Genomic DNA, 26,467 nt, shown 5'->3' with positions numbered 1-26,467 from the left:
GGCATAGGGTGTGAGACCTCAGAAAATGGTGATACTGCTATTGGTTTTGGTAGGGCCAGGCTGTGGAGACAGCAATGCCAGCAGGGCCTTCTGGATGCGTGAAGCCTCAGCCCAAAGTTCACGCTGGCCACTTCCTCTCTCTCCCTCGGCGGGAATCTGAGCTCAAGTCTCTCCCAGAGCAGTCCTGGGTGGGCCACCCGGGCATCAGCCTCCCTCCCATCCCTCCCTGACACAGTGTCAGACACCCCTAGGTCTTGAATCCTGCAGTGAGTTGAATTGTGTCCCCCCAAAAGACAGGTCCAAGTCTTCATCCAAGTACCTGTGGATATAAATTTATTTGGAAATATGGTCTTTGCAGTGTAATTATGGATTTCAAGATGAGATCATTTTGGATGTAGGGTGTCCTTGTAAGAGACAGGAGAGGCAGATTTGACACATACAGAGAAGTCCGTGCAAAGATGGAGGAGAGATTGGTGGGACCCCACGGGTCACCAGCAGCCACCAGAAGCTGAGGGAGGGGCATGAAAAGGATTCTCCCTCAGAGCCTTAGAGACACTGGCTCTGCCAACGTCTTCATGTTGGATTCTGGCTTCCAGACCTGAGACCATTCATTACTGTTGTCTTAAGACCACCCTCCCCACCCTTTATGGTAACGTGTTATGGCAGCCACAGGAAACAAAGAGAGATCTCACCCACCTCCACCTCTGGATCCCTGAAAAGAGCCAAACAGGCCTGGGAAGGCAGACCACTGCCTCTCGGCGCTGTGTCTCCTGCCCCCCGTCTGAGTCCCCAGGCCCTGGAGCCTGATCCTGTGTGAAAGGTACCAGGAAGCACCAGGGCCATGACCTCTGACACGGGGGCACTCATGCTCACCTGATTTTACAGCCCACTCTGGACTGAAGAGGTGGAGGTGCTGCAGGCCAACTCCAACTCCAGGTCAAACAAGAATGGCCCCAAGGATGGGTGGGCGGGACCAACTCTCCTGGTCTTGGGAGCAAAGATTGATTATGTGGCAGAATGACAGCTACCTGCCCAACAACTGTCTCCATTCATCTCTGCTAACTTCGCCCAGCTTTGTTGGGACAGCAATATCTACTCTAGGGAGTAAGTCGTGCCTGGTCTCATTAGATCATGGTAAGCCCATTCCCCACTGTCAGTGATTGGTCTAAGAGTGGGGACACAATTCTATTCTGGCCAATGAGATGCAAAGGGAAATCGGCTAGAAGTTACTGGGAAAGATTTTCCTCCAAGAAAAGAAAGAGGCACTTGAAGGCAAGACCAGCCCTTGGTACCCTGCTCTGCTTGCTTCCAGCATGGGATGCTATCAGGAGGGGATGTGATGTCTGGAGCTGTGGCAGCTATGTTGTGTTAGTGAAGTGAGCCATCATCCGTGTGCTGAAGATAGCAAAGAGGAAGGTTACAAAGTGTCTGGGTCCTTGATGGCATCACTGAGCCACTGATCAATCTTGGGACCATTTGCCTCTGGGAGTCTTCTTTAGTTAAAGCATTGTAGTTGGGTCTTTGTTTACTTAAATGGAACAAAAAAACCCCCTATAATGTAGGTTAGAGGTTACCTGGGGTTTTCAGTGATATAAATAGGTATTACAGGACACATGATGTGGCTATAGATTTATGTGAAGTCCAGGAAGAGTGAGGAAACAGAGAAGTCAGGAGGCCTGAGTTGAACTCTGATCCTCCACTTCGCCCCTGTGTGAATTTAGGCATAACATAAGGCTTTCTGAGCTCCGCCTTCCATATCTGCGAAATGGGGGTGATAGTCCCAACATATGAATATTCACTGACTTTGGTCTGAGTTCAAATGAAATGACGTGTGAACACATTTTATGACATGCCATGTAAATGACAGACTGTTAACCGGCTCCACCTGCTTTGACTTTGGGTTAATTGTGTGTATGTATAATGGGGGTGGGGTGGGGAAGAAAGAAGTTTTAAACAGAAGATTTGCCTTCATAAATGTGTCCCTCAGGAGGTGAATGACAAACTCAGGTGCTTATCTGGGAATGCAAATCAACCAATAGCTGGGGTGATAATTCTGCACCCTTGCACCTCTGCCCTCTCACACTCAATCAGGTCAATTCTACTTCCTGAAGAGTCCATGGATCTGGACCTCCCCTCCATCTCTGCCTTCACGGCCTCCTTCCAGACCACACTGTTTCTCACTCAGAAAATTGTCCCAACCCGAGTTGGTCTCCTACCTCCATTCTGGAACCTTCACAAGAGAACTCTTTCTAACACACAGGTGAGGCTGTGTCACTCTGGGGCCTGCCCTTGATGGATCCCCATGCCCTGGGTCACTGTTGACCTGACTTTCTCTCCTTCTAGAGGGCAGGGTCCTTGCCTCCCCAGCACCCAGCAGGGCCCGATGCACAGAGGATGCTCCATCAACATTTACTGGAAGGAAACAGCAGCCTGGGATTCCAACCTCGGGGGGATTATTAAGACATAGCTTCGTGTCTCCCAGGGATGTTCTTGAATGAACAAATCTGAGTCACCAATGCTTCTCTGCATGTGGACACTTTATTGAAAGTTAGTGGCTAAGTTGGAGAATAAGGTGTCCAGGGTGGCAGCTGGGGTGAGGCTGGCAGGGTGGGGGGTGGATCTCAGGGGCTGGTCACTTGCTGTAGGTCTTGGAGCCAAACTCTGGGAGACCTAGGAGGTCTTCTGTCAGCCCAGAGCCAAACGGCTGGTCCTCCTCTTCACTCCCTGCTGACGGCCCATCCTCAGCTTCATCTGAAACAGGAGAGGCAAGGTTGGTCTAACCTGGCTCAGGACTCATCCTCCCTCGTCTCTTTCCCTTTGGCCCAAAGAGACCCCAGCCTCTGATGGGAGTTCCCTACTAATGCCCTACAGAGTGACACTTCTGGGGTGGGGCACCAGACTTACCTCCTGGCTCTAGGGACATGCTAAGGGTACAATGGACTTGGGTTCATCAACTGAGAAGATAAAAGCAGAGTTGAGAGTCTAAAATGTATGTTGGGCAAGGTCGCTTCCCTGCTGAATGCTCCACTCTGCCCCTCCCCACGTGAAGAGCTCCTGTCACGCTGAAAACCTCAGCCCTGCACCACCTCCCCCAGGAAGCCTTCCGGGGAGATGTGAGTCCTCCTTCCTTTGGGGTCTCACTAGCTTGGGGGTAGACTTCCATCATGGCACCCAAAAAGCTGAAGGACATTTGCTGGGTTCTGTCACTCACTCCCCCAGTCTTCTGGAAGCTTCTTAGGGCACTGCATTGATCTCTGTATTCCCCGTGCCCTCATTATGATTCACTTCCTCTCAGCACCTTTGCAACAGGAAGTTCTCTTCAACAGGAAGCAGTGAAATACCCATTTCTCCCCTGGCTAGGAATCCCTCTCCAAGACGTTTCGTCCAAGCCGCCAAGGGCAGCAGGCGTGAGGTTCAAGACCCTGCCTTCTTTCCCCACACCAATGCTGCCATCGGTTCCCTACTGAACCTGCCCAGCCCTCCCCACCCTGGGCCTCCCAGTGTCTTCTCCCTGTGCCCCTCCCATCTCCCATCAGAACAGGAGGCCCTTCACAAAGAGAAGCACCCCTCCCCCGCCCGCCTCGAAGACTGTGAGTTTCTCACAGGAAAGGGCAATGCCAATGGCATCCCAGTAACCCAGTGGCCCTGGATCCCTACCTGCTGAGGCCTTTAGAGACTGGATGTATTTGGACCAGAAGGAACAGTCGGCCTTTTTCAGGCCCTGTCGATTGGGGAGCAGGACACTGAGCTCCTTGTAGCTCTCTGCGCCATCACGGGGGACAAAGTCAGGCCAGAGGGATGCAAATCCAGGCGCTTTCCTGGAGAACTCATGCGGGTAGTTGGGATTTCTGGGGAAATGAGAAGAAAGAAAGTAAGTTCCCCATGAGGGAAACTGCTCTCTCCTTTCATCACCTGGGATCACTTCCCTCTTGCACATGGTCTCTGAGGACCATGTCACACATCTTTAGGTATCAGAGCAGGAATTGAACCCGCCCTATCTGATTCCAGGGCTGTGCTCTTAACAGCTGCATTACACACAACAAAAGTTGCAGATGCCCTGACTCACCACTCTTAGGCTGACCGGCAGTGTCACTCAGGACCTAGTGCTGCCCTTCTGACTCTCTGAATGCTCAAGAGGTCTCCGTGTCTCTTTCAGTCCTGGTGTCCTTTATCTGGACACCACAGACAGTGTCTGGAATGCCTTTGTTTGCCCAAGGCCTGTGCAGGAAGGTGGGCCAGGAGCTGGGAAAACCTGTTGGCCACCTTCCTTCTGAAGGTCAACTTCCCTTTGAAGTTTCCAGGGGGCTGAGCACCGTGCTAGGTGAGCACTGCTTGTCTGGTGTAAAGGGAGACAGGTACACCCCAGGGTGGAAAGGAGAGCAGGAACCAGCTCTGGAAGTGGGAATGGTGAGCATGCTAGCTGGGCTAGAAAAGAGGTTTGTGGGGAGGCCAGAGGCAGACGAGGAAGGGTCTCGAGCGTCGTAACTTCATTTGATCATCTAAGACAATGGTTCTCAACTTGGGGTGATTTTGCTTTCCAGGGGCCATTTGGCAATATCCGAAATATTTTTGTTCTCACAACTGGTACGGGGGTGAGGTGCTCCCAGCATCTCATGGATGGAGGCCAGAGTTGCTGCTAAACAGCCTACAATGCACAGGAAGGCCCCACGCAAAGACTTATCCAGCCCTGTGTCAACAGTGCTGAGGGTGAGAAAGTCTGATCTAGAGCCATCAAATGTGGCTGAACAAGGGAGCGTATGATTGGGATGTTTCTTTGCCAGGACTTATCTATGCAAAGGTCATTTTGGCTAGAAGGGGAGGCTGAGCCAGGGAGACCAGTGGTAGGGAGGAAAGGGTGAGTCCATCAACGCAAAGTGTGGCCTTTGAGTTCAGAATGAGGGGAGGGAATGCGTACGTGGTCCACTCACCCAGATCGGATGAAGTTGGAAAAATACTGCATGATTTTCAGGGAAAGGCTTTTCTCCTCCAGAGTAAACTGCCCCTCGTAGGCAGGGTAGAAGGGAAGCCCAAAGGCATATCGAACATCTGCCAGCAATTCCAAGCTGGGAAAACACACAGAAAGAAGAAGGAGCAAAAGTTAAAGGAATAATAAACTGCTGGAAGAACCAAAGGAGCCATAACCCAATATTCTTTGCCCAGCAAAGATTTTTCTCTCTTTATGTTTAGGATTACTGTTTGGTGCTTAGTTTAGTAGAGATTCTGCTTGGCCCTTAGTCTAATGGCCCCACTGGGGCAGATCCATGGCAAATCTATAGGTTAAAGTGTACTCAATGCTGAGCGCCTAACTCCCTGGAAACAACATCTGTAAGTTTGTAAGCAATTTTCCAAGAGAATGTTCTCTTGACCACATTCCAACCATGATACTTAGAGTATCCGTTGAACATTTGTTTGTTCAAAACAGCCTGCATTTTCAGCCCCTTCTCTGTGCTAGTCCTTGTTCATAGATGGCTTATACTTTCCAGCTCTTCAAGGTTGCAATTCATCCATGGAACCAACCCTAACACAGTGCCTGGCACATAGCTGGTCAATAATGTATATGCTGTGCTGAACTGGATATCTAATATGCAGCAGACAGGGGGGAATAAAGATTTGGAAGCCAGATGAGTGGTTTAAATGGACTGAGTGGCACTGGGGCCCATGGGAGTCAGCACTGGGAGAAAAGCTGGAGGGACTTTACAGCTGTGTAGTAGAGAATCTGGCTTTTCCCAAGGAGAAGTCTGGCCTTTGCCCTCTGGTGTCTGGGAGGTAAGCCATGTCATACCTGATACGAGTGTCTTTGTTTAGGGCAATGGCTGGCCACGCTGGACCTTCTGTAAATGTGACCTCACTCAGCAGTCTCACCGCAGGGGCCGGCCATGCCAAAGACCAACCACGTGACTTAGGGTGGGGGGGCTTTGCCCGCTGCTATGTCGCTCTTCCTTTGTCTGATCTTAATCTGCATCCTTTCCCTGTGACGACCTCAACCACGCATACAGCAGCTTCCCGTGAGGTGTCTTTCTAGTGAATTATCAGACCGGAGGGTGATTTGGGGAACCCCCCCGAATTGCACTTGACGTTAGAAATGAGCACGGTCTTGGGTGGAGACTGTGTTCTCTGACCTTGTAATTGGCCTAATTTATCACAAGAGCCGATCTCTAATCTTACAGATGAAGAAGACAAAGTTCAGAGAGGTTTCCTGACTGACGCAGAGACACGCTGTAACTTGAGCAGCAGAGTCGGGTCAGGAACACTGCTCGGGAGCATGATGCTAACCAAAGGCCTGGAGGGGCCCAGGGGCACCATCCCCGGGTTGTGGCTCCTCCAATTTCAAGCTGCGTGACCTCTCGAAAATTATTTGACCTCCCTGGTTCCCTGCTTCATCGTCTGTGGAATGGGTATAAAATACCTACTGCACAGGGTTGTTGTGAAGCTGGAAGTAAGATGGTGTATGCAGTAGGTACTTGAAAGCCTGGCCCACTTCTTTCTCATCCATCATTCTAAATACTTCCGGATGTAATCAACCATCTGTAAGGTATCAGCAGTGTCTCTGGCCAGGCGACCAGTGATTCTCATCCACGCTGGTGTAATGGGCAGATATACCCATTGGACAGATGTCCTGGGAAAGGGCTCAGACCAGGTGGCTCCTAGATAAAGGCAATCTGTACAGAGGCTAAACTACTCTAAATCAAGATGCAAAGTTGTGTGAATAGACAGTGTGACGTTGGCTCAGGGTGACTCGCTGTGATGACCCCAGAGACGGGAAAGGGGACCCTCAAGATTAGGGATGTGAAGGGGAACATTTCAAGCCAAGAGGGGGCCTTCTCTGCTATCCCTTGCCTGCTCATGTTGGGAACCGAGGTGACCCAGCAGCGCGGGGCTGGAGCTGGAAGCCAGGTGCCTGGCCCAGCCTGGGGACTTCTGAGGGGCTCGAGAGCTGGAACTCCTCCTTTCATCAGAAGAATTATCAGCAGGTGTACATGTGACTAGTAGCAGGGCACAGAAGAAACGACACACCACTGAGTCACTCAGCTGAGACCCCGCTCTGTCACTTGTCACCCGTGTAACTTTGGATGAGTCATTTGACTTCTCCGAGGCTTAGTTTCTACATTGTGAGATACAGACCAGAGCAGCCATTGCACGTGGAAGCTATTAAAACAAGTGTTTCACAAATGCCAGGGGCTACTGTGATTATGGTTATTATGTGTGAATATCGGCCACCTCCACTGGAAGGCATCATAGAAGGAACACGAGACAGTGTGAGCCACACAGGACGGACAGCACTCGGTCAGGATGGAGAGAATAACAGCCCCAAAGGGTGATGTCTCTTTGCAACTGTTGTCAGGTACCCCGACCCTCTCAGAGCAGCTGTAAGCTTTATTTCATTCCTGAGCGGGAAGCAGGAAGAGTCAGTGGCAGCAGAATTTATAGGTCCTGGGACCCGAAGAGCCAAGTCCTTTGTCCAGCTCTGGTCAAGCTCAGACAAGAGCCCAGAGTCTGCGGCCAGCCCTCCTGAGCGCCTGTTCAGAGCTACTGTTTCCTGAGAACCCGAGATGTGCCAGGGACTGTGGCTGGTCTTTGATCAGCAACTTTCAGGACCAGCCAGGAAGTAAAGTGTATCATCTGCATCATTTCCAGTCAATGACCCAAGGCTCAGAAAGGTGAAGTGACACGGGAGAGCCAGGATCGGAAGCTGTTTCCCAGACCCCAAACCCTGTCTCTGTCTACTCTACCTCTGGGGGTGCAGCGCTGAGGACCAAATCAATACCCATTAATTTGGGTATTAATGCCCCAAATTCTCAGTGGTGTTTTACGAGCCATGAAAGGAAAAGGAACACAGGACAAAAACAGGCCAGGAACATAGCCATTGTAAGACGGGAGATAAAAGATCTCTCACTAATACCCACGCTTGGTAGTTCACAAATCACTGTCACCTTGATTGTCTCAAGGGTCCCGTGAGTAGGTGGTACTGGAATGATTCATGGAGTTTTACACTGGAGGAAACTGCGGCTCCCGGAGGCTATTTTCCTCCCAAGGCCCTGAAACTCAGCGGCGATGCCAGGACCAGGTCTGGATTCCAAGGCCCCCTGTCCTCTTGGCCTTGCTGCATGGGGTCGTCCACCAGCGCCACTACCACCACTGGGCTGGCTGAGGTCTGTGCATCTCAGTGGCTGCACAGGAACCAGGGGAGCCCGGAGTCGCAGGGGTCGGCCCCTCCCCCCGCTGCCCCGACACCCGCGAACCCGCTTCTCCCCTGCAGTGTGTGGAAGGGAAACGTCTCGGAAGGCCCTGAAGAGAAAGTCACTTCATTCCTTTCCTACGGCTGCCCCCTAAGAAATGCCACAAACTAAAGGGCTTAAAACAACACACATGTACTATCTCACAGGCTCTGGAGTTCAAAGGTCCAGCATGGGTCTCATTGGGCCAAAATCAAGCGGTCAGTGGGCTTCATTCCTTCGGGAGTGGCTGCGGGAGAATCTGTTTCCTACTCATTGGGGGTGTGACCGAATTCAGATCCCCGAGGGGAGGGACCCAGGTTCCCGTTCTGTCGCGGGTTGTAAACTGAAGGCCATTCCCAGAGGCCACAGTTCGTGGTCCTCCTTCTCTATCCTCAAAGCCACCAACAGTCAGTGGAGTCCTTCTCTCGTCCCGTCTCTCTGACCCACTCCTCTGGCCTCTCTCCTGCTTTGGGGAACTCATGTCGTTAGATGAGGCCCAGCTGGGTAATCCTGAATCACCTCCCGTGTCAAGGTCCTTAATCTTAACCCCATCTGCCAAGACCCTTTGCTACATAAGGTGACATATTCACAGGTAGGGTGGGATTCGGATGTGGACGTTTGAAGGGGCCATATCCTGCCTTCCACAGTGGCCTTGTCCACTGTTTCTTCCAAAGAAAGCTGCGTTCCAAATGGTGCAGTGAACAGAGTTCAAATCCTGGCTCGATCACTTAAAGCTATGAAATCCCAGAGAAGGTATACAACCTCCCTAAGCCTCAGTGTCCTCATCTGTAAAATGGTGACACAATCATGCTTCCAAACATTGAATGAGGTCTAGCAACAAAATTTTTCAAATCTCTTGCTCAGTATCTGGCTCCAATGTTCATTCCTATTTTCTTTTCCCCATGAGAACCATCAGAAAGCTTAGGAATAAGGGTCTTTAACTTGAGGGTACATTATAGGGTTTCAGAGCACCACAAGTTCCCTGAAGTTAGGTGTAACATGCTGTGACACTGTGCATGTGCATCTTTCTTGGGAGAAGCTTCATAGTTTTCATCACGTTCTCAAGAAGATCTGTGCCGATGGTGTGATGGTAAACGCTTAATGATTGGCTTTTGCCAGTTTCCACAGTCTCCCACCATAGACAACGCCAAACTACCAAAGTGACATCGTCGAACATGCAGTTGGGGAAAGCTGTGCACCCCGGCTCCTGTGAGCACGCACAAGCTGGCTCCAGCCCACCACCCGAAGTTTACAGAGCGCTGTTTTGGGAAAAGGCCTGGCCTTCCAGCCCATCTGATCTGTCTAATTTGAGAGCTTGTTGTGTATGAGGACTGCTGCTTTGTTTTTTCCTTAGCAGGGCTGATCTTTATCAGGATGCTGGAGTTATTTCAAGCCGCTGAAGGCAGACATCTGGAGGAGGGGCAGGCAGTGGGAGCCTTGGAAGAGGGCATATGGGATCGGAGCACCAAGGCCTCAGTGAGTCTGGGCTGAGAGTCCCTGACCCTCTGGAGGAAGAAGAGGGATTTGGAGTCAGCGTCAGCAGACGGGGACACGGAAGGACACTCCAGGGACTGACGAGGTAAAAGGAGAAACTCGCTAGCTGAATGGCCGCAGTGCTGCAGGTTGAGGCAGACAGTTCATGCCTGTTGATTTGGCTTCTTGGCTCTGTGCTGGATTTGATCACTGGTATGTCATATACCCAGACTTGTGGCACTCATGTGGGTATATGGTCACGCTGCTTTTATTTAGCTTTTCGGTGTCATTTGCTGTCTTTGATAATAACCTTCCCATCATCCTTCCCTAACCTGATAGTCACGCATCCTATCTCAGACCAGGTCTGGATCGTCCCATCGTCCCATGTGGACATGGGGTCTAGGAAAGCTCCCTGCCCAGGCTGGGTGAGCTTGGCTCAAACCCCACTTCCACCACTGACTCTCGGCTGCTCTACCTGTGAAATGGGTCTGATCATCCCTGTTCAGCCTCCCCCGTGGCATTACCAGATGCTCACAGACTGATGGTGGATGGAAATCTCTCTAAAAACTACAAATTGCCATCCAAGCAAGAGCTACTGTTGCTGGTGTTGGTGACGGTACCTTTAGCCAGAGTGTGGGAAAACTGAGCAGCCACACAGTCCGGGGGACAACTGAGTGTGCGCTTCGGTTTCAGGACGTGAATACAGCTCAGCGAGGACAGTGGCACCGCCTGGCGGGGCAGGACTGTACTTGAGTCCTATTTGCCAAATGCCTACGGTGCACCGTGCTCTGAATAGGTGCTGGGGGCAAAGAGGAATAAGTCTGCCGTCCATCAGGGAGCTCACCGTCTGACAGGAAATGCAAAGAAGCCAACATTAAAAAAATAAAATTCTGTGGGTTGCATGATAGATAAATAGATACCAAATGATAGAATTGCTTACAAACTTCATAAAAAGAGAGAAAAGCAATACTACTTGTTTCAGGCAAGGGAATGGAGAGGAGTTTGTAGAAAGTCAGAAAGGAGAAATTATCGTTGATTTGTGCCTTGAAAGGTGAGTGGAGGTCTCCAGGAGTGGGTGAAGTGTGGACGGGTGTCCGGGCAGAGACTCGGGGTGTGTGAATCACAGACTGGGTTCTGCGCTTTGTACGGATGATGGGGTGGGAGGTGTGGCCTGGCACAGAGGGGTGGAGGCAGGACGGGGAGCTGTGGCGGCAGGTGATGGAGTCGCCAGCGTGTATTGTGGGCCTCGTGTATTGTGAGAAGTGCATCACGCTGAAAAATGAAATTGGAGTTTTTCCTGATCCAGGAAAATCAAAAGTTCGGGAGCCACTCAAGTGCACGCTCGCTAAGGTCTTTAGGCTCCGGTCCTGTGAAAGGCATGAGAACTGAGGCCAGAGGAACTGAGGGCCAACATCTTAAGGGATAGAGGACATTGGCGGTTTCTACACAAGTCAGTCACAAGCTGCATCTCTTTTGGAACGATTGCCGGAGCGGGCTGGGTAGAAAGCCTAGAACTGAGAAATCACAGGGTGGCTGCAGTTATCCAGGAGAGATAGAAGTTTGCTTCTTTTTACAGATTGTCCCCCGACCTTACCTGTCAGTCATCCTGCTCATCTTAAGTCTGCTGGTGTGAATGTGCAGGGAGGCTCAGTCTGCATTCCAGCAAGTCAAAAGCCAAAGCCACCTTTCAGAGACGATTCATGTACAAGCTCCTGACCTGAGCTCTGATTCCAGTATAAGAGAGGCATCATGCACGGACACTGGGGCTTGTTAGGGAGCACGGCTGAGATGGTGTCCCCAGAGGAACGCACTTGACCCTGGGCCCTGCTGACACAGTGACCTGAGCTGGGGATCAGGGTGCGGAGAGGGACTGGGTAGGATCTTTCTTGACATAAACAGGCCACATGTTTACCTTCCAGGGGTTGAAGAGGCTTTTGGCTGAGGCCCATTGCTCCACCCCATCTCACTGGATTGATTTGAGAGTCTGCTGTTCTGTCCGAAAGAGGAAGTTTGTTGACCTCATCCCCATAAAATATACTCCTTTTTTAAATCTTTAGCTAGCATGTCTAGATAACTTCCTCCAAAAGAAATTAGGGAACATGGAGGAGTAAAAGCCCTTCTCCTTCCCAGGATTTTTTCTTTTTTCTTTTTTTTTTTTTTTTTTTTTGAGAGACTGTTAAATAACTTACAAATAGGAGCTTACCAGTGTACTTCTCTTTGGGCAAAGCTAATATGCAAAAGTTCAGATTCTGCCTAGGAATTAATCAAGAAGGAATTATATGCTTTGGCTTGCGTTTTACAAAGAGATTCGCTATGCAATACTTTAAATAATACAATCCCATCCCCGGCCCCAGATGAAATACTTGCAATATTTCCATAACTCCCTAAAGCCCAGCACAGCTGGATGATATATGGTTTGGCAAATCAGGCGAAGCTTTCAGCAGACTTGATGGATTAACCTGGACATTTTATTCTCTATATGACACGTAACAACTGTTGCTCAGAAAAGGCTGAACTTTCCTGGTCCAACACATCTACTCTCACCAGGAAGTTAGATGTTTACCAACAGCCAACTGTGTTCATCACTGGCTGGTCTGTGCCAGTTATAGTTCTCCTTGTAAGTATAGAGCTGAATTAAATGCATAACATATCACGTGGATGCCCCACTTTCAAGAAACCAAAAGTGGACATCCACTTGCATTATGGTTATGGGTTTGCACAAATTTCAAAGGGAGAACTCCAAACCACATTTTCCTACTCAAACTTTTGACTCTGCACGAGAAGAACAGCAAGTAAATGCACGTTTGTATGCTTAGAGTGAAAATTAACTGTTTAAGGCATATTCATTAGTCATAAGTTCCCACTTTAATTGATTTTTTTGATTAACTAAATGACCATCATATTGGATAACAGGGTTTCTATTCTACATTCAGTTAAAAATCTGGTTTTTAGTGAGTTGTGTTATGAGTGTGAGAGAAAAGACCAAGGTGCATTCTATATAATCTGTCTTAAAAATCTCCAATGACTTTCCATCGTGCTCAGATAAAATGCTATCTCTTTGCTTGCCACAGCTTACAAACTCTTATGTGAACTGCAAGGCCCTGTCTTTTTTCCCCATATCTCCAACTACTCTCCTCCTCTTCAATAAACTCCAGCTCTGTCCTTCTTTATCCTCAAACATGTCAATCCCTTTCCCTTTCTCCTTCCTAAGGCAGTTATCTGAATTTACTCTACATATTTATTTGTGTATTGTCTGTTCTTTGCACCCTAGCCCTAGACCCTCATCAGCCCACCCACTGACTACAGTGTTAGTCCCAAGATGGTAGCCCTTCTCTGTCTTACCAGCTGCTCCATCTCTAGGATCTCCATCTCAGAGAATCTGGGGCATAGAAGACAGTAATTATTTGTCGAATCAGTGTTGAAGAGCACATATAGCACAAGCCCTTATACGTCATGAATTTGGCTTCAGTGTCAGAAAATGATTTACTTCCGTCTTTACTGGGAAATAATCTTGTTAATCACACAGGATGTAGCCAGGCCAATGGACCCAGTTCAAGAATTCAACCACTTAATAGCTGCTTTGGTTTGCTAATTCCAACTAATTCACCAAGACAGTCAACTAAAAACATAATATTTTGAATCTGGAATGTTAAAGGCCCCTGGAATGCACAGAAACATCTAGAATGCCAATGCAGCGGTGTGCAAAATATCTTGAGTCTGGAATTGATGTCTTTGTTTTTCCAGGGTTGAGACGACTTGTGAAGGAGGAACATTACTGCCTCTTTAGTCATTCTGATAATTTTTCTTCTCAGAACCTTATTTTTCCTAAAAGGAAAATAACCCAAATATTGGCCATCTACAACACGCCAAGTATTTAACGTACATTGATTTGAATCTTCACACTATGAAGTAGATATAACTACACCTATTTTCTAGGTGAGGAAACTAAGGTGAAGGAACTTGCTCAAACGCAGACAGCTAACAAATGGAAGAAATGGGATTAACACCCTAGTTGGTTTAACCTCCAAGGATGTGTTCTTTCACTACACTGAACTGCTTTTCCCAAAATTAAAGAATGGTCCAGCATCCTACATGGAGCCTGGGTAGGTGTTTAATCCCAAGAGCCCTACCCCACTGCCCATTCAAAGTCAAGTCTCATCTCTCTAAAATGTCTCTGCACTGCTGAGACGTGGGAATGACATCTCAGGACTCTGGGGACGAAGGACTTTGGAATAAGGACCTGAACACAGCATGTAATTCAAGCATGATGGCTCACACACAGCCCCGAGGTGAATTTCCATGGGAAACGATGAACTGGTACCACCCCCAGGAATCTTAAGATGATGGGCCCCCATCTCCCCTCTGAAGTGGCCACAGCAAAGCTTTCAGGAGCTAGTACACAAAAACCACTTCTTCTGTGCTTGCTTTCTTCCTGGATCTTGTTCATTCCAACGTGGGTTCTCCCAGTATAATACATTAAGCAGTATTAGTAGCACTTACTGAGTGCCAACTTTATGCCAGCCAGCTAGCTAGGCCATTTGCGTGTTTTGACTTATTCGATCCCGACACACTCCTATAAGTGTACTGTCATTAGTTCCATCTATGGATGAGGAAACCAAAGCTCAGAGAGGTCGTCACTTGCCAGAGGCTCAAAGTGAGAGACAGAGCCAGGATAAGCCCCCTAAGGACAGGCAACACCAGAGAATACATCAGTGCTCCCTTCTACACTTGCCGGGGCCTGGCTCCTGGAGGTGTGTTGGAGGGGGATCCCCCCAACCTGGGCTGGCCACAAGGTCTTGGAGTCCGTGGCTCGTGAGTGGCAGAGTATACAATGGGGGTCCCTCCTAGGAAGACACTTGGGCGAGAGAGTCCTATGGGAGGAGCTGGTGAGAGAGAAAGACGTCAACTGTAATCAACAAGACGGTGATGCCAGGACTGGCGGGGAGGGAAGAGTCCCAGAAGAGCGTGGGAGGTGGTGCCTGGACACAGCTGGGCAAGAGAGAGAACACCCACGGCCTCAGACCTAGGCGTGGACAGCAGGCCAGGGTCCTGCCTGGTGTGACCACGGGAGAGAGCCTGCCAGCCCTCCAGGTGAGCTTTGTAACAGAAGAGCCAGATGCTCCGGTGTGTGGCGTGCTGTGGTCTGCCCCAGGGTTCGCAGGACCAGGGACAGTACCTGGCGGTGGGGGGATCTTGTGTTGATTCAGGGATAAGATCTGGGAAAGGGGTCACACCTTCTCTCCAGGTGGGGTTAGTGATAACTCCCGTTTTAAGGGACGCCAGCAGTGCTTGCCAACAGAGGACCATTTGGGGCCCCAAGGGGACAGTGGCCTTGTCTGGAGACATTTTTAGTTGTCACAACTGGGAAGGTGTTTCTGGTATTGAGTGGGTGGAGGCCAGGGATGCTGCTAAACAGCACAGGACGCACAGGACAGCCCTCCATGGCAAAGAGTTATCCAGCCTGACATGTCAACAGTGTCCAAGTCGAGAAACCCTGGATTACAGTCATCACTGAAAATCCATCTTCATGAAACAGTGGGCTATAGATGGGAGCCATGGAGGAAACTGGCTCAAAATCTCCCCAGTGAGCAGAACTGAGCAAAAGAAAGCTGCTAAGTTTTGTCCTCGTGTCAATAGTCTTGGTGAGCAAAGCTGCCAGGCACTGTGGTGTGTACAAACACATACACACACCCACACACACACCCTAGATGCAGACACTGCACCCCTGAACCCTTCCAGCCGCCGTGTGGGACATGCACTATTACTCTCCCCTTGGATAGATAAAGATGCATGGAGGCTCAGAGAGGCTAAGCAACTTGTCCAAAGTCGCACAGCGAGCAGGTGGACCTAGCCATGGCAGGCACTCAGGGGCTTTGGGTTGAAGTGGGTGCAATTGAAAGAAAACTGGAGAAAGGGCAGGAGGCAGGGTTTGAGTCCAGACTGCCGCTTACTGACTCTGTGACTGGGACATAATTCTGGTCTTCTCTGGGCGTTTGTTTCTTTATCTGTAAAAATGAGTTGGATGAAATCATCTTACATAGTCTATGATTCTTTGAATCTGGATCTTAAAATTGCACCTTCTTCTCACACTGTAGATTTTCCTTTTTTTGTCTCCTCCCCCATCCATTACACTTATTCTTTCCTCACAAAAGTTGGCCCTCAGTTTCAGAGATGCAAATCTCATCTACATAATCCAGGTGAGCATGCGATGCTGTGATCAATTAACAAGAGTCTGCAAGAAAGTGGTAATTTATTGTGTTTTGTTCACTAGCTATGCCAGGAAAGCTAATATATGCTCACAGACAGATGGCTGAAACCATAAGGCACGCGCATATATTTTAAGTCTGTAGACTTCAGCCAGAAATAAATGAGAGTGTGACAGCTCCATGGCAGAGTGAGAGAGATGTCTTTTCGAGCAGAAAAGGTAAACTTGCCAACAATTAAATGGGTGAGTTTCTATGATTCATTCATTCATTCAAGTATCTACTATATAGATGGCACCATATTATGGTCGTGGTGGGGAGAGGTGATATAGGCCCAGAAAGATATCAAGAACGTGCTCTGATGGACAAGAATAATGAGACACTCTTACACTTGCTGTTCGCCGGGTCCTGTTCTATACACAAATGATGACAATAACCCTCTGAAGTAGGTACGATTCTTCTTCTCCCCATTTTCAGTTGAAGAAACTGTCACCAAGGAGGTTAAGTGACTTGCCTCAGGTCCCTGAGCTAGTAAGAGTCAAGACGGGTTTCTAACGAGGCACTCGGCCCAGAGTCGCTGCTCTGCCCAGGACACCTTCTGCCTTTGTACAGTTGGCAACCTCTCTGCCTGTAAAATGTTTCAGTGGCTCTGAGTGTCTCTTTCCTCCCAAACTGATAAAATGTCAGAGTCAGAAGGTGTCTGAACGGTGACTGAGCCCAGACATTTTTCATATCTCTGTAAACTGAATGACCTTGAAATCTTACTTGAAGCTCAGTTATGAAGTAGAGAGAAAGGGGCTGGGAAGCTCGGACCCTCCATCTCGCTCTCCTCCTCCCCCGGGTCCACAGAGCCCAGTGAAGAATCACTACTCCTGACCTGTCCCACCTCCTTACTCCCATTTTGCAGATAGCAAAACCGAGCCCCAAGGAGCCTGTAAACTAGGGTGGAAGAGACCCTTTCCCACCTGTCAACTGAGGTAGTTGGATCAGCTTCTGTCTTTCAGCATGATTTCCTGAGCACCTACTATGCCTCCTCTGTGCCAGGAGGGTCTCTAGGCCCTGAGGTGACCCGGGAGGCACTTTGTGTGTTCTGATGCACGGGCGTGGCTTCCTTTCAAGGAAGGTTCTGTGGATCAGCGCAGTGGCATCCTGTCTGTGGGTCCCCAGAGGGGCGTGAGGATGCTTTTCAGCAACAGAAAAACCCAAACTGGCCACAAGAGACTGAGGATGTGGTTTGGATTCTGTTCAAGGGCTGCTCCTCCGGGAACCACCCTGATCCCAGGTCCAGAACAGCCTGCTTTGCACCCTTGCCCCTCGGGAGCCTCCCCAGCAGGGCTGTCATGTTTGAGAGAAGGGTGGTGCTTTGGGTTGAACTCTGTCCCCCTTAAAAGATATGTCGGAACCCTGACCTCTAGGACCTCAGAATATGAGCTTCTTTGGGAATAGGGTATTTGCAGAGATAACCAAGTTAAAATGAGGTCATTGCGGTGGGCCTTAATCCAGTCTGACTGGCGTCCTTATAAAAAGGAGAAATTTGCACACAGACACACAGTGGAAAGATGTTGTCTACAAGCCAAGGAATGCCTGAGGCTTCCAAAAGCTGGAGCACGGGGTGCCTGGAGCAGATCGTCCTCTAGAGCCTCCGGAGGGAGCGCGGCTGTGCCGACACCTTGATTTCAGACTCCCGGCCTCCATAACGGTGAGACCATACCTGTTGTTCTAAAGCCGCCAGGGTATGGTACTCTGTTACCGCAGCCCTAGGAACCGAATACAGGTGGGCTCAGAGCATTACTGACGCTGGCTGGAATCATATGGATCCTTTTGCTACGTTATGTTTTGATGGTTTTTGTCCTCATATAATAGGTGCAGTTCTCATTTTTTTGCCACTTGGAACTTTTGGAGTTCCAAGCTGTATGCACATGTTGAAGGCTTTTGATGGACTTGCTGCAGGAGTATCGCGGCTTCTGCTACAATCTCTGCCTTAAAAGAGGGGAAGGCGGAGAACCAGATCGAAGAACTCGCACTCTGGGCGTGAACTCCTGAGAGCCCTGGCATTTGGGAGGCGCGGCCAGAGCATTCCACGAATGGCTTCCCATGCCTGGCCTCCTTGGATGCGGTCTGGCCTCCTGGACATGGTGGCCACGGGACTATGAGACCTCCGTTCATCTCTGTCCAAACCCTTGGCTCTTCTCACCATTCCTTCTCCCCCGAATGCCTTCCCACCAGAACCCTAGCCTGGCACGTACTTCCCTTCCCACAACCTGGAGGCAGTTGCTTGAATCTAGGAAGTAAATCAAGTTGGAATTATAAACAGTTCTAAGCAGAGAGACCGTGTGTTTTAGTGGAAAGAGAGTTCTGGGGCTCAGAGAAGCTATGAGTAGGTCACTGCTCTATAACCAACTGCTGCTTGTCCTTGGGGAAATCACGTGGAACTTCTTGAACCTCAGACTCTATCTGTAACACAGAGATGCTCTTTTCAACGCCGCTGGCCTCACAAAGATGGATGTTCCGTGAAGTGTTATAAATTGAATAAGCCGTTGGGGGAAACCAGGTAAAGAGTGCTTGTTTAGGAAAACTAGAACGTTTGGGGGCCTGTATTAGTTTCTCACGGCTCCTGTAACAAATTACCACAAACTATGGTGACTTTATAGCAACAGAAGCTTACTGTCTCATAGTTCTGGAGACCAGGAGTCTGAAATCGGTTTCACTGAGCCAAACCCCAGGTGTGGGCAGGGCCAGGCCCCTTCTGGAGGCTCTAGGGAAGAAGCCACTCCTCTTTCCTCCAGCTCTGGCGGGTGCTGGCATTTCTTGCTTGTGGGTGCATCACTCCAGTCTCTGCCTCTGTGGTCACGTAGCCTCCTCTTCTATGTGTAGCAAATCTCTCTCTGTTCTCTCTTATAAGGACACTTGTGAATGCATTTAGGACCCACTGAGATACTTCAGGATAGTTTTCCCATGTCAAGATCCCTAACTTAATCACATCTGAAGGCCCTCTTTTCCTTATAAGGTAACATTTACAGGTTTCAGGGGTTAGGACCTGGTATCTTCCGGTGACCATTATTCAACCTACTATAGGGATGTTGCCAATTATAATAAGAAATCGTGTATGTTTGTAAGACGTCCCTTGATGCTGTTGTAAAGCAACACAGGTTAGAGAGGGATAATTTATAATCCAGATATTATTAACACCAACTCAGTGAGAGGAAACCATTAGCCTCATTTTGTAGATGAGGAAACTGAGGATCAGAGAGGCAAAGGGGCCTGCCTAAGATTGCACAGCTGGCAAGTAGTGGAGCTAATCCTTCAGCTCTAAAGTTCACTTTCGGGACTGCCCTGGTGGCGCAGTGGTTAGGAATCCACCTGCCAATGCAGGAGACACGGGCTCGATCCCTGGTCTGGGAAGATCCCACATGCTTCAGAGCAACTGAGCCCGTGCACCACAGCTACTGAGCCTGCACTCTACAGCCCGCGTGCCACAACTACTGGGCCCATGTGCTGCAACTACTGAAGCCCATGCGCTCTAGGGTCTGCGTGCTGCAACTACTCAGCCCGCACGCTGCAACTACTGAATCCCGCAGGCCTAGAGCCCATGCTCCACAATAAGAGATGCCACCACAGTGAGAAGCCTGCACACTGCAACGAAGAATAGCCCCTGCTCACCGCAACTAGAGAAAGCCCACACACAGCAACGAAGACCCAACACAGTCCCCCCAAAAAAGTTGACTTTCTTACACTCAGTCTCCCTGCGGCCCAAACAGACCATGGACATGGGCAATGGATGTCCTCGCTCCATAGGTCCTTGCTTCATACTCTCGTATGAAATGAAGCAACACACTCTGGCATCTTGTGACACCTGACCCCCTGACATTCTGTTACCAAAGGACCTCCAATGTGAAGCGGCTAATCTGATGTAATTTGTGGGAATCACATCAGATTATGTGGGAAGTCACTGGCCCAGCACTGGGGGGATGCGGGGTTTCCAGCGCAGGTGAAGAGCTCAGGACTGGAAGGTCATGAAGAAGCAGAACATGTGGCCTCACAGTCCTCCCTCCAATGCCCTGGAAACCTTGTGCCCCAGCGACGCATGCTGCTTTGCCCTCCCACTGGCCGAGACCAAATATGTCTTGTGACACCACTCCTCTCTGCTCCTTTGTTGAGCTGATGGCTTATGAAAACCAAACCTTTGTTCTTTTCTTCTTTACTTTTAAATCTTTTCTTTGACTTCTGGGAAACTCAGGATCACATTCTGGGCCCACTGGTTGCCCCTTCCTTTATCACTGGTTTTCTTTTACTTGTACCTCTTACTTTTCTTTTCCATTTTGATAATTTTATTGCACTTGAGACTTTTATTATAAGATACATTGAACTTATTCTGGAAGTTAGAAGGGTATATAAATTAGGGGTGAATAAAACTCCTTTTGTTGCAAAAGAAATCTTTTTATACTTTGGAAAGTCATTTTCTTAAGTTAAGCTAAGTGTTCAGTTTTTAGAGACATAAACAGGTAGGATTAATAAAGATGGCTCCTCCCCCCAAGCCAGGTCAATCAATGAATGTCTAATGTTGCAATTCCAAACTGCTTTCTACATCTTTTATTTTACTTGCTCTTCCTACAAGGCTGTGAGATAAAGTGGTGATTACTATTCTACCCATTTTTCAGATGATAAAACTGAGACTCAGAATAGTTAAGTGACGCATCCCATGTCATTGAACCAGGACTTGTATGATGGTCCTGCCTTCTTTTCTCTGCTGCCCTGTGGATCACAGAAGTGACAGGGACCCTCTGTCAGATTCTCTTTGTGTGCCCACACCCGCTGTGGCCACGCAGCCACCTTACCTGCTGTGGCCGTAGCTTTCAGGAGCGTGATACATGAAGACATTTCCTTGGGCTCTCCTTGCCCAGTGTCTGGCCATGTCGATCACGGGGCAGATGATAAAGTAGTCCCTGGTGAGAGGACAGAGGATGGGGTTTAGCTATGCACAGCTCTATGGACAACAGTGCCGGGTAAAGGCTTCTCCCAGGCAAGGGCCCTGGGTCACCAGCCAGCCCCTCTGCATAGGCCTGCAGAGAACACACTCCCCTACCTCCTCGCACCCTCCAGCTTTCCTCTCGCCCCTGCTGGCCCCCCTGCTGGCGCCTGGTCCAGCCTGCTTCATGGAGGGCCGCGATCACACACTATGTGCATACGATGCATCGCAGGGTCAAGAGACCCATGGGACAAACACCTTCCCAGGACATCAATTTTACTCAAAGACTTGGGAGCAAAACATTTTATAGTAAAATGAATATAATATACTATGAAGCTGAACATAAAATAATTGTGCATTCTGAAGGAAGGTGGAGACCTCAGGGACGTTTCAGGTGTGTGACACCCTTAGACCAGTGGCTCTCAGCTGGGATGCCTCCACGCTCCAGAAGACGTCTGGCAATGTCTGGGGGACACTTTTGGTTGTCACAGCTGCGAGTGGGAGGTTTTTACTGGCACCTAGTGGGAAGGGGCCAGGGATGCTGCTAAACATCCTATAATGCACAGGACAGGCCCCACAGCAAAGAATTATCCAGCCCCAAATGTCAACAGGGAGGAGGCTGAGAGCCTTGCTTTAGATTCCCAAAGCTCCACATCCACTCCCCCTTTGGGGGTGATGTGAATAAATCTCGGAAGCACTCGCTTTCAGCAGTGGGGTCCTGCGTGTGGACCTGCACCAGCTGCGTACCCAGAGGCAGGCCGGTGTGGCTAGAATCAGGCCACATTTGGTTGGTCTGGGGCCACCAGGTTCTGAATCCCACTCAGCATCCCTGTGTCTCCTTGATGCTCCATCTCCACAGCTGAGAAATGGAGCCCAAGGGCCTGACCCTGCAGAGATACTGACAACCCCCATAAAAGTCCATCACTGAGGAGGGCTTCCTACCCCTCTTCTGGCGACTGAGACCGGCACCTCCAGGGTTTACAGGAAAGGCTCTCATAGAGGCTGGGGCTGGTGGGAGGGTCTGGAAGGGCAGATGAAGGCACGTGGTCCCCTGAGCAGCGGTGAGCAGGACGGGGGTGGGAGCAGACCTGCAGAGAGTTCCACCCTGGCTGCGCTGTGGACGGGCCTTGCCGAGGAGACTGGAGGCAGGGAGGCCTGTGGAGGCTGCCTCAGTCTGGCCAGGAGAGAATGAGGACCTGGCCTAAGGGAGGAATGGAGTCCACCTCCTCAGTGAAGCCTTTTTTGGTTACCTGCCCTCCTTCAGACCCCTGCTCTTGCCCCTGTTCACAGATTGTCCTCAAAGACAGTTACAGGCAAAGTTGGGGCAAGAATGGACATGGGTCTCTGAACTCTAGCCCTGAGCTCTTTCTACAACATTGATCTAAGCCAGTCCCGACTTGGCTGTGAGCCTCTCAGGGTCCAGGATTTGGACATCTGTGAGTTCTTCAGGTCCAGTCTGGGGCTGGGCCTCCAGGAATAGGTGTTGGCTATTTTGTTCAAAGCTGAGCTCTCTGCTAGAAGGAAAATTAGAGGCTTCCTGGTCCCCAAGATCCCAGGGGGAGGTACAAAGTTTTATTCTGAGCTAGCGACCCTCTGATTGGAAGCCACAGACTCCTGGGAGGAATGACCAAGCAGGACAGTGGGCCTCAACATCCTTCAGTCCATCTCTTCTCAACAGGGTCAAGTTCAGCAGAGGCCTCTGAGCCTTGACAGTGGCTCTGTCCCCGGGGACAAACAGCAAGGGCCAGCGTGGACCTCCCTCCCCGAGGACAGGAAAGAAGCTACAGGATGCGGAAACCACCTAACCGCACTCTCCCGGCTTGGAGGGGGGCCTCTCAGGGAAACAGAACATGTCAAGCGGCTGTGAGGAGCTCAAAGGTGACACGAGAGCTGGAGTCCCACTGTGGTCTCATCCCAGGGGGCTCTGCAGGCACAGAGAACTGGAATCCTGGCTATCTCTTGACGGTGCTGAGAGGGACATTCTGGGGACGGCAGAGCCTGTGATGGGTGGAGGCACCCACTAACCCCTCTTGGGTTGGGGGACCTGGGCAGACTTTCCCAGGGAAGGAAGCTTGAAGCGGTGAACTTGAGCAACAAGATCCATAAGCAGTGAGTGCAGAAACGGCAGCCCCCCCACCCCGCCCCCTGGGAAGGGGATGCACGGCTTCAGGAGCCCTGGGTCTTCTGTTCTGGGTGTGACATCAGGCACAAACCTTCCCCTGTCCAGGCCTCCATTTCCTGTGGAAGGTGAACTCTGGCCGCCCAGCAGAGTCACCTGGGGGAGCCTTGAAAACTACCGATGCTTACGAGGCCTGGGCTCTAGCCACCCTTGGAGCTCTCCTCACTCTGCTCTCAAGGGCAGCAGGGGTCCAGGTACTGGGCTGGAGGTGGGGTCCTCTCTGCTGGACTGCTCCCCGCCCGCTCTCCATCCACACAAGCTGAGCGCAGCTTCCCGGTTCGGGGCATATCCAAGCAGGCACCCTGTGATGGCGCGCGAGCACCACGGACAGGAGGGGTGGGTCACCCCTCGTGATTCCCAGTGGTGGGCAGGCAGCCCGCACTGGGGACTGAATGACCGACACAGATGAAGCAGCAGCAGCAGGCCCCGGTTCTCCCGGGGGATCTGAGCATCCCCACGGCCTCGGGGAGGTGCAGGCAGGACAGGGTGCCCGGGCGGCTCACCTCGTGGCAGCCTCCAGGGCGCGGGAGAAGGCGGCGTAGTCATCCGCGTGGTGTTCCAGGGCGTAGTACCAGGTCGCCGCAGCCTGCACGCGCTCGTCCGCCCCCTCGCCGCCCAGAGAATTCTGCAGCGCCTGGTAAAAGGCTGTTTTGCTACTGGTCCGGCCTTGACTTTCCTCAAATTGCTTAAAAGAAAATATATGGAAATTCCCCAGTCAGATTCTGAAAGGCCCGACTGAGCATAGCTCAAGCCCTTGGTCTAGAATTTTCTCTCTCGGAGGCAGTGGAAGATGGCGAGAAGTGCGTGGAAGCTGGAGCCGGACTGCCTGGTGGGAATCCCCGCTCTGCCGCTTTCCAGCTGTGTGGCCTTAAACAAGCACCTGGGGCTTCCCTGGTGGCGCAGTGGTTGAGAATCTGCCTGCTCATGCAGGGAACGCGGGTTCGAGCCCTGGTCTGGGAAGATCCCACATGCCGCGGAGCAGCTAGGCCTGTGAGCCACAACTACTTAGCCTGCGCGTCTGGAGCCTGTGCTCCGCAACAAGAGAGGCCACAACAGTGAGAGGCCCGCGCACCGTGATGAAGAGTGGCCCCCGTTTGCCACAACTAGAGAAAGCCCTCGCACAGAAACGAAGACCCAACACAGCCAAAAATAAAAATAAATAAATTAAAAGAAGGCTCAACATTAAAAAAAACAAACAAACAAACAAGCACCTATACCCCTCTGTGCCTGCCTGAAGGTGGACACAGTGGAGCCCCCGGTGAGGGTCAAAAGGGTTCATACATGTGAAGCCCTGAAAATGGCGCCTGGGGCCTAACAAGTGCTCACTGAACACAAGCCTTTGTTGCAGGCTGATCACGGGTCTCACGCGTGCTCGTGCACTTGACTCTCAGCCAGCTTGTCACCTGGTTTTGTTAGGAGAGCTAACTTCAGTCGCATTCACTGACTCAAGCATTCAACGTACGGACACTGTCTGTACCCTTTTCTACTGACACACTCTTGGTCCAGGGCCAGCGGCTTGCTAGGCCTGGGAAACAGCCCTGGACATGCTAATCAAGCTCCCTGCTCTCAAGGGACTTGCGTTCTAGTGGGCGGAGGCGGAAAATAAGCAAAGAGTTGTGCAGTTCATCCGGGACAGGTGCTATGAAGAGAAACGGAGCAGGGTGAAGGGATGGGGGCAGGGCTGTTTTATATAGGATGGGCGGGGAAGGCAGGGAGCTCTCTGGGATGTGTGTCCAGATGGAGATAACTCTTCCTCCCTCCCTCCCTCGCTCCTTTCCTTCCTTCCTTCTTTCCTCCTTTTTCTTTCTTCCTCACTCTCTTTTTTCTCTCTTCTTTTTAAGATTTATTTTTAAATCTAGGTAACATTGGCTTATGACATTATATAAGTTTGATGTGTCCAACATTCCGTTCCTACTTCTGTGTACCCTACAGCACACTCACCACCAAAGGTTTAGTTTCCGTCTGGTCACACACACTTGAACCAGGAAATGAAACGGAAGTTAATCCCTTTTACCCATTTTGCCCTCTCCCCAGCCCTCCTGCCCTGGTCACCACTACTCTGTAGCTATGTGTTTATTTTTGCTTGGTTTGGTTTGTTCATTTGTTCGTTTCCCATATGAGTGAAATCATATGGTATTTGTCTTCCTCCTCTCCCTTCCTTCCTTTCTTATCCTGTCTGCCTGGGAGAGTCTGGGGAGGCCACGTCCTCCCCTCAGGACTCAGTTTCCTCATTTCTGAAGACGAGGGGCAGAGGGGCTGTCAGTGACACAGCTCTGGCATGGGAGATCCAGACCCCTGGGCCCTTGTACGGTCCTAGGATGTGTGTTTACATATTTCTAGGCTCTTATTTCAACACTGACATGTGCTTAGCAGGATATCCTGACATGTTTAAATTGTTTTTCTAAACATTACCAAGCACACAGGAACTGTGATTAGAATTCAAGGAGTGGGTATGATCAGTAAGCAACCCCTTCCATCTGAGACACTCTTTCAGCACATTCTGGGGTCCTGGGTTGGACTGCCTTCAGCCTGGCTCACCAAGAGGCTGGACGAGTGGCTGGAATCACTGATCAGAGGCATGTCTGCTGGTGGCCACACACCAGCTTCGGGAGAGATGAGGAAAGGAGACAGGGAGAGGTGTGCAAAAAGGGCTTCATTTAAATTCTATCTATCTATCTTCGTTATCTATCTACAACAGGTTATTTCTTGGAAAAAGATCTGAAGCAAATGTGGCAAAATATTAATGTCTGTTAAATCTGAATGGTGATGTGTTTCTTTCTTTCTTTTTTTTTTTTTGCGGTACGTGGGCCTCTCACTGCTGTGGCCTCTCCCGTTGCAGAGCACAGGCTCCGGACGCACAGGCTCAGCAGCCATGGCTCACGGGCCCAGACGCTCCGCGGCATGTGGGATCCTCCCAGACCGGGGCACGAACCCGTGTCCCCTGCATTGGCAGGCGGACTCTCAACCACTGCGCCACCAGGGAAGCCCTGTGATGTGTTTCTTATATCAGTGTTTTTTATATCAAATATTTCTGACCATGATCTATAATAAAAAAGACATTTTATACATGCAGAATCCACACACACACACTCACACTCAATGCCTGTAGTAACATTCACACTCATTGCTGTTAACATACATGATATATCTGATAGTTTCGATTCTAGTCTATTCTAGTCTAATCTAGTCTATTCAAAAATGCCTGCCTGAAATCTATTTAATTGACTTCACAGCCTACTAATAGTTTAGGGGGAAACCTGCATTATGTTATTCTCTGTTCTTTACTGAGTTTTTGGAATATTTTATCACAAAAATTATATTAGTCACCATTCGCATAACTCCAATTATTGCCAAACATGTAGCATGTGTATTTCACTGCAGTATCAAAATCACCATATGAGTTGGGCGGTTGCATAAAATCATTGCCAAA

General features: G+C 50.1%; 1 protein-coding gene across 1 annotated transcript in view; it reads right to left on the bottom strand.

Annotated features, from left to right (window-relative positions):
* Positions 1 to 2,564: 2,564 nt before the first annotated feature.
* The window catches only part of TG (thyroglobulin), a gene marked incomplete at its 5' end in the record, with an annotated part of 239,511 nt that continues 215,608 nt past the window's right edge, over positions 2,565 to 26,467 (bottom strand). Inside the window, 5 exons of the mRNA XM_081258080.1 lie at positions 2,565 to 2,751; positions 3,658 to 3,848; positions 4,929 to 5,063; positions 20,728 to 20,835; positions 23,541 to 23,722. Coding sequence (XP_081114206.1) covers positions 2,633 to 2,751; positions 3,658 to 3,848; positions 4,929 to 5,063; positions 20,728 to 20,835; positions 23,541 to 23,722 — 735 coding nt within the window. The 3' untranslated portion in view covers positions 2,565 to 2,632. The remainder of the gene's footprint in view (positions 2,752 to 3,657; positions 3,849 to 4,928; positions 5,064 to 20,727; positions 20,836 to 23,540; positions 23,723 to 26,467) is intronic.

This window comes from Mesoplodon bidens (genome assembly GCF_964165515.1).
Source record: "Mesoplodon bidens genome assembly, chromosome: 16".
Classification (NCBI taxonomy): domain Eukaryota; kingdom Metazoa; phylum Chordata; class Mammalia; order Artiodactyla; family Ziphiidae; genus Mesoplodon; species Mesoplodon bidens.
The sequence above is the reverse complement of the archived record's forward strand: the minus strand, read 5'-3'. Positions and strand labels throughout refer to the sequence as shown.